The sequence below is a fragment of the Numida meleagris genome, chromosome 3 (assembly GCF_002078875.1).
Source record: "Numida meleagris isolate 19003 breed g44 Domestic line chromosome 3, NumMel1.0, whole genome shotgun sequence".
Lineage (NCBI taxonomy): Eukaryota > Metazoa > Chordata > Aves > Galliformes > Numididae > Numida > Numida meleagris.
The window spans coordinates 45084795-45093201 of record NC_034411.1 but is presented as its reverse complement, the minus strand read 5'-3'; the positions used below and the strand labels follow the sequence as shown (position 1 = coordinate 45093201).

General features: G+C 35.7%; 1 protein-coding gene across 2 annotated transcripts in view; it reads right to left on the bottom strand.

Moving 5' to 3' along the window:
• Positions 1–8407, bottom strand: part of PRKN (parkin RBR E3 ubiquitin protein ligase) — a 712245-nt gene that overhangs the window by 376410 nt on the left and 327428 nt on the right. For both annotated transcript variants that reach the window (XM_021391068.1, XM_021391066.1), the window contains exon 5: positions 2662–2745. In XM_021391068.1, the coding sequence (XP_021246743.1) occupies positions 2662–2745 (84 nt within the window). The remainder of the gene's footprint in view (positions 1–2661; positions 2746–8407) is intronic.

The following is an 8407-nucleotide window of genomic DNA, read 5'->3' as shown; positions in this document are numbered from 1 at the left end:
TTCTGTACGGTTTTCACAGCCCTAACTGTATTTGCCAAATGCTAAGTCAGGACTGGCGCTACGTAGTCATGATTCGGAGCAGTACTGCTACGTATCGGTACAGGATTTCTCTTCCTTGGAGACTGAACTTCCTGAAGACCACAGGGAAGACTCTGTCTCTCCTGTCTGAAAGTGCCAAGTGAACAGAAGAAAATCCATGTAGACTTTGTAAGAAGGAGGTTGTTGCTACGTTCTGAGAGAATCAGCTAAAATCATAAGTCATAAAGATTTCAATTCTGATGTCATAAAAGACGTAACCTCTTCTAGGAGTGGCTGCCACTTAGCTTCTCTCAGCCACTTTTCTATGTAATGCTATATAAAAATTGTTAACCCGCGGGCATTCAAAATAAGTTCAATTATTTTTTTTTTTTACCAAACATAACAATGGAAGTTGGAGACCAGGGAATAGAAAGGCATACACTGTGTGAGTGAATGCGACTCCTCCAGATAACTGCTGCTCTAATAACTCACTTCTATTTTCCTGACTTGCAGGCACTGTTAAGCTCTGAGAAAACACGCATTTGGATTTGAACCATGTGGTATAATACATTATATTTATATTTTACATCATTGCACTATTTTTAATGTCTTTTTCTCCTTTTTATCTTGTTTGAAAAATCTAGTGTGATTTCCACTAGTAGCAATTTCCTCATTCAAGTGTTTCGTACAAAACAGTTCTAAGATTATTTGAAAAATCTTACTAATACTGAAGAAATACTGGAAAGCCTTGAGTCAGTACTTTACATACCAATGCGCACCCTTCACACTAGAAAAGAGAACTAAGTTCATAAGAATAAGTTAATTTCTGCCTTTTTTTTTCCAAGGGAAATGGGAACTTAATTCCTTCTTTAAGTTTATCAGTAATCTTCTTGGTTATGCAGCAGTTTGGACATGTTTCTAGTTTAAGAATACACTAGCTGACAATAATGGACATCTGTTTCTTCCTTTAATTAATCCTATCAGAAAAAGGCCTGCAATCACACGTGAAACCCATACTTCAGCTTTATAGCTTTTTGTGACTTCTAAAGGTAGAATTACGTTCCTGCGTGAGGAAAAAATGGCTCTTTTCCTATAAAAACAAGATTTCACCTACCTCCAACGAGTTTTCTGATAACTCTTAGGTTCAGCAAATGAAGGACTTTGGGGCTCGGATGATGTCATTTCTTCATAAGTCGTTTTTGCTAACAAATTTCAACTCTCACATATCAGTAAAGCATTCATATATTTACTGGTTTGAGAAACAAACCATGGTGCGTTTCTGTATGTAAAAGAGCAACGTTTGGCTATCCAGCTAAACAACAATAAGTACAGGTAAAGCTATTCAGGCTGTAACTAAATAATGCTCATGTGAGAGAAATATCTACAGTTTAAGTAACATCTGTTTCAATGGTCTTTGGATGGACCTATGCAAAAAATTCTAAGAAAAACAGCTTGGAGAAAAAAAATACATTAAGTGCTTTTGGCTGAAAACATTTTGAGACAGCTACCAAAGGTTTAAGCTTTTAACTAATTTAGGGACGGGTCCCAGTTTGTGAAACAGCTTGAAAGACTTCAAGTTTATCTCCATCTTAAATGAGCCAGCGTGAATCGACTGAAGTCAACTTCTCAATTTTTACAGCCAATATATTTGAAGTTTGTTTAAAAAGTGTCTTGAGTGTTCCACAGCTGCAGCATCAGCAACCACATCAGCTTCATGGTGTAGAGACAAATGGATGATGTGAGATTGATCTTTCCTTTTACACACCTAGCAATGCTCAATAAGGCTGATGCATGGAAGAGAATGACTAGCACCTGCTACTTTAATAAGACTGACTGAGACACTACTATAAGGAGTATAGTGAAGAAGCCCGAAGCTCCAAGGCATCAGTTTCTGCTGGCTGTACACAGAGATGGACAAAAATCCCATTAGGTTAAAACAACTGCATGGTGCCTAAAGCTAGATAAAATGCTTCCTGACACTATCTGTGGCCAAGGAGGATATTGGAACAATATGGCCAAGGAGGCCTATGGAACTGCATGAATGCTCCATTTCACAACTGCCTTGTTAGGTAGCTAGGGAAGACAAAGAGAAGACTACACCAGAGAGAGCAAGCACCTCTTTCTTACTCAGGCTTTTCACTGATGTCACTGAGAAACAAACTGAATAAACATAGATGAACATGCGGCAGAACAGGTAAAGTAACCAGCAGCGTGAAGAATCAGCTTCTGCGAAAACGTTTCAAAATCTCTGATATGAAAGATCTGATTTACAAGATGACAACAATTTGAAGCTTTCAGAGCGTTAACACAAAAAAAAAAAATAATGAACTAAGCATTGGCATAAATATTTTATGACCATTAAATTCTGCATTTAAGGTATATATACTCGAGTACTTAAGAGCTCCCCCAAAAGTAATCACATAAAACAATTTCCTCCTTCATCCTAAATAGAAACTGACGAAGTTCCTCCTCTTGCTAAAAACTCAAGATATATGTTACCCAAAGCTACACCTTCTCTAAAACATACCCTACATAACAATTTACATTAATTTCCACAATTCTAATAACTAGAATTTGTAGAATTACTATAAATTATTATTCTCAGAAGTGCCACAAAACTTGGGGAAAATATGACTGTCTTACCGCTATGTTTCCACTGCACTTTGGGGACTGGCAAACACCAGTTATTCTGTTTGGAATCAGCACATCATCCCAGCAAGATGGGCCCTTCAGAGAGAAACAAAACATATGAGGGTTTTTACATACTTAATATGTAAACATTTAAAAGTTGGCTTTGTTGCCTCTTTTCCTGTCCCCATTCCTTTTAAGGGGTTTTTTTAGAGAGTTTTATTAATTTAATGCTGGAAGAATACAATCAGATGACAATATTCATGAGTAAAGTTTAGTCATTAACATATACAGCCCCTCCATTCTGCATTCAACACTGTGAGCAGGAGTCCAACAGGAGGTGGCTTCTCAGCTTAAAACTGTGAATGAATCATTATTAAAAAGGCTACAAAGACTCATCTTCTGGATGGCCTATAGTTTACTGAAGGCAAAAAGGAGAAAAACAAGGACACAAAAGTTGGAATACACAGAAATACTGGAGCATAACAAAAAACAGGTTAAGTAGCTTTTCTGTATTTTCCTGTTTAAGTAACTGTTCATCGCTAAGTACACTAGAAAACACAGAAAGTAAATTTAAAGATTACTATTAGCATCATTAATATTCTATATCTGCAAAATACTGTGGTTAACAAGATACATCAGATAAGAATGCATATACAAAGACATGTATAGAAACATTTATAAAAATACCAGCATATAGGAAATTTCTAAAATTAACGCTATCAGCATTTATTTTAATATTAATCTCATATCAGTTAAAATTTATTGTGTAGACAATAAAAATTAGCCAGTCAAATAGATACAAAGCGTAAATATATCTACACATATGGAAAAGAGCACCTAATAAAATATCAATAAAATATTTAATATTCTTAAATCTCAAGAGCATTTGGGACCACAATGCCATCAGTATTCAAAATCTACATATGGAAAGATGGTGTTTCTGAATTTATTCTTTATTTCTTTCCTAAAAATTACTAACGTGATCGATTTCACTGATTGGTACTAAGAACTCAGGTAGCATTTAGTTGGAATTATATGTCATACCTCCTAGATATCATTCCTGAATTTTAAGTTCTCAAAATACATCATGTATATATACAATCCACATTTATTTTAGCAGTGCACATCACTTCACATTAACAAGCATTTAATTCTACCTGCTACTTCACTGACTAGTAATTGAGCATCCTAAGATCTTCATTCTGCATTTCTTCAATCAGACATCATTTTTTATTATACTGAAGTATTTACTGTGCAAAAGCTTAATCAGTGTACTATACACCTTTTCATGCAAACCATACCATAAACAATATTTGTTTCTACATAGATAACTGAGGAATGCCACTACTCACCTAACTCCCCTATGAAGACTGGTCATTGTAGCTCTCCCTTCTTTCCTTTCAGTAAATTGCCTGTCCGTGCAAAAGTCTTATATGACAGTTTTGTTTCCTTAAAGCCACTACTTAGGAAACGATATCAATATCTTTCGGAAAGCCAAGTACCTTGTAATAACTGTAATGTCTCATTCACACAGTTGTTTATACTTCCAGAGAACTCTTAAGAGGAATGCTGTTAAGTCATGACCAAACCTTAAAAAAGGCCCAAGTTATATCACATACTTGATATCACATACTTATATATCCACAGATTCCCCACACTATTTTCTCCTACTTCATTCAGTCCAGGTTTCACGCTTACTAGTCCCAACTTTCTGGATTTGTCCTGAAATTTTCTCTGTTCTTTTATGCATCAGTTACATCAAGCGCTTACCAGTCTTAAGACACCAGAAGGATTTGGCGAACGAGATTTTAAATTCTGTTCGAAGTTTTGCTATTTCATATTCAGTCTTTTGGAACTCCTGAGCACCGTCTAACTCTGGCTATGTTTTTTCCTTCCATTTGCTCCAGTAACTGTCCTTACCAACAAAAGGTCCTGTGCCAAATCCACAGAGGGGTTCTAATGGGTACTTTCTAGTTTCCTCCATAGCGCACACACTTGTTTATCCCCATAAATAGATGAACAGGCTAAATCTGCTTTTTGCTATACTTCAAAAGAACTTGTCAGTTTTTCTGCTGTTTGCAAGTTAAAATCTTTTTTTTTACTTGCATAATTGCACTAAAATATTTAAGTCACCTAAACTACTTTTTTTAACCTAATTATTTGTATTATTTTTCTGAGAGAGAACCCCTCGATTCTAATAACCCTTCTTTCCTTTTTCTTTCTCTCTCCCCACAGTTTAGGCATTGTAGCTTCCTTTCAGTCCTCCTTAAATTTCTGTTCGCATAATTTTTGATTCTTTCCATGTCCATTCATTTCTATGTCTCCTGGAAAATTTAACTCTTTTCAACTGACTTCTTTGAAAGAAGTATCCTTAATTATACGCCTCTTCTCTTTTTTGAGATTAAGCACAATATCTGTGGCTTTCTCAGACTGCTGGATGATGCTGAACGTAAATATACTACAGTCTCTGATAAAGGACACATGTTCTTAATACTACAAGTGGGGTACACTGCATGATCTTCCCTTGCAGGTTATTGCAACAACTTTTCTGTAAGACACTCCAACAGCGCCTAAAAGCTTAATCTTGGGATCATGTTCTGACTTGACACTTACCTAATTTACATTGAAGCAATTTAAATACCCCATTATCATTTTTTTTTTTCATGCACTTCTAAGCTTTTGGTTTACTGAGCATGTTAGACACTACCATCATCTAGTCAAGTAGCAGCTAATGGGTGTCATGCGTTTTTCCTGTTCAGGTATATAATTTTATTCCATAAAGATACTGTGCTACTTCCTGACTTGTCAAACACAAGTAAGACTAACAAGGTAATATTTCCTTAAAAATCTATCCTTCCTTCATAGTCCCATGTGTTTGCATGCATTTATTAGTTCCTCTAAACTAGAAAAATATGTTCTAAGTATTTTCAATTATCTTTGGATAATCCTTATGTAACTTATGTTCTGGAAGGGGGTGCTAGAAAAGAAGGACAAGTAGTAAGAAGAAAGAGTGCTTTTTTTTTTTTAAACAAACACATCCTAACACCCACAATTTTTCTGATCCCGTTAATAATATCTACAGTAAATCTCCCTGTTACATCATCCTTCCTTAATCATTAATTCTGCTTTCACCTGCATGATATTAAGACTTTCAAAGTCAACAGTGTTATGCCAGCACACACACAAGAGTCCCACAATTGCTACTCAATAAGGTAATTTAAGTATCACGAGTAGAAACAGTTCTGCAAATTTCATCAGCTATGGCACTGGTTACACTGATTGCATAAGTAGAAAACATTTCAAGCCAAATTTTTTTTATTTTTATTTTTTTTTAAGTTTGTTAGTCCTTTAACTTTACTAGAATTATTCCAATAGAAAGATTCCCAAGTATTCCATAGTTTGCAGGATCAGGTCAATAATCAGAAAAAAAACTAAGAAGTGATTATGCCACAGCATCCTAGCATTTGTGAATGCAGCAGCTGAGTTGCAAAATATAATCAAGTAAATATCCTTATAGAAACCAGAATAGAATTCATGTAATATTCACTCGTTAAACTTCAATAATTGCAACTAGCATGCGATCAACTCCAAATATGTTTAATATGGCAGTATCTTATTACTTACTGATAGGAACAGCAATATTACTTGAGTTTCTTGGTTACTTTCCTGAGGTCCCATCTACAAGGGCAAGCTAGTGCACTACATGGCATGCTGTGAACTTAGCACTCTCACATGCTGCAATCATTTCCTTTGGACATTTCTCATTCACATGATTAGTTTTCACAAGAACCAGCTCCATTTGAAATGAGAATGTGTTATCTTTCACTTAAGGAATGTTAAAAGCATATTCACAGTGAACTAGTATCACAGTCCCACACCATCAGCAACTATTCAACTGTTCACTCACTGTAGCTCACAACTTCCTAGTTTTGTTTCAGAAAATAAAAGTACAACATCCACTTCTTTTCATCAAGTGCAGCAAAAGGCATACAAACTAAAAGAAAGTCAGATGTACTTAGCTCTTCTGATAACATTACTCAGGTGTGTGCGGTGTGTGTGTAAAACACCACCACCACCTCCATCCATGCTTTACTTTCCATATTTGTAATAAGAGCAATTCTCATTTCCCAGACCTGTGCTTGGCATTCTTGATGGTAATATTTTATAATCAGTGATAATGCAATATACTTAAAAGATGTACTATGTTTGAGAATTTTAGTTTGCCACCTTCAAAAAAATAGAAAAAAGACATATGTCCTTGAAAAACTCTGAACTACGAGTGCTAATGTTTCTCCAATGACAGCACTACTAAGCTTCATTTCCATAATTGTGCCAAAATAAAATTAGGAATTTTGGTGAGACAAGCACTTTGAAATGCAATTTTTCTGTTGCTCTTTCTCAAGTCTTAGAAAAGTCTCTCAAACTGCAGAGCAGTCAATCACTTGTGCTGGTACAATTCTGCATGCTCTAGTGCCTGTAATTATTAGTTTACATTAATCAAGAATGCACTGTGAGAAGGACAAAGCCTTCTGATTGCAAGATTAAACCAACTGCCCCTCTCGTGCATAGTCACAGAGAAAAGCTATACAAGAATATACCAGAGCAGGCATTTTCCGGTGTACAAAATAGAAATAAACAGAATAAAGATCTACAGGAAGAATATCAGTATATCACTGAATTTAGAAAAGATAATGTCAAATGCAACTGAATATTTCCCATACAAACTGGTGTGGGAATTTTCACGCTTTGGGAATATGGTAGCTGTTCTTTACTTTTTTGACAGGGAGGACGTGGAAAAAAAAAATTAAAAATCAGCAAATGGCACATCAGATTTGAATGGAAGCTCCTATGCAGTACATGAAGGACAGGGACGATGGAAGTGTTTTTTTTCCATGTATGAGGGAAATACTGGAAACCTATACCCATTCTGCCATATACTGTACGGGTGGACTGCAAAACAGACAGTACACTGTACCTCCAGTATACTTGCCATCCCAAAGCCAGTAACTGACTTCATACTGTAGAATGATGAATGGATTTCAGCCAAACACTTAACAACAAGAAAATCTCTGCAAACAGAAGTAGTTTTAGAGATCTCAGATGACAAATTATTCAAAGTGAAGTTGCTGACAGAATTGTTGACCTGTGAAGTCAGGGAAAGGTCAGAAACAGAGGTCAGCAATGTAATCCAGTAATTCAAAGACTTTGAATCATTTAAAAGGCTGAAAACTATCCATGTATTTAATGCTTTGTATTTTTCCTGCTTTATATTCTCCCCTAGTGAACAATATGCAGCAGAATATCATTAAAATACATCTTTGTACCTGCTAATACGTACATGAGAGACATAAATCATGAAAATGTTGAGCAAATGACCCAACCAAGGGACAAGTATTAATGCAAAAGGATTTTTAAAGTAATGTAAGAAATAATTCTAGGTACTTGAGAAGGTTTAAAGTCAGCATAGTCACTGAAGAAGGGCTAAATCTAATGCAAGCCATGCAAGCACTTTTGTACAATACTGGCTATTAACCTGCCTAAATGAGAGCATATGAAAAGTTAACACTCGGATGGTGCCCCTCTCATCATGATTTTAGTAGCTTGAGGAAATGAGAAGGTTCCCCAAAATGCAAGTATTGAAAACAAACAAACAAACCATTTTCGGCATTCCATACTGATACCTTAGTGCAGATATCCCTGCTGTTAACTGCTTTCAGTACCAGAATAAGAGGAACCAGTTCTGGCCCCCAAACACAGT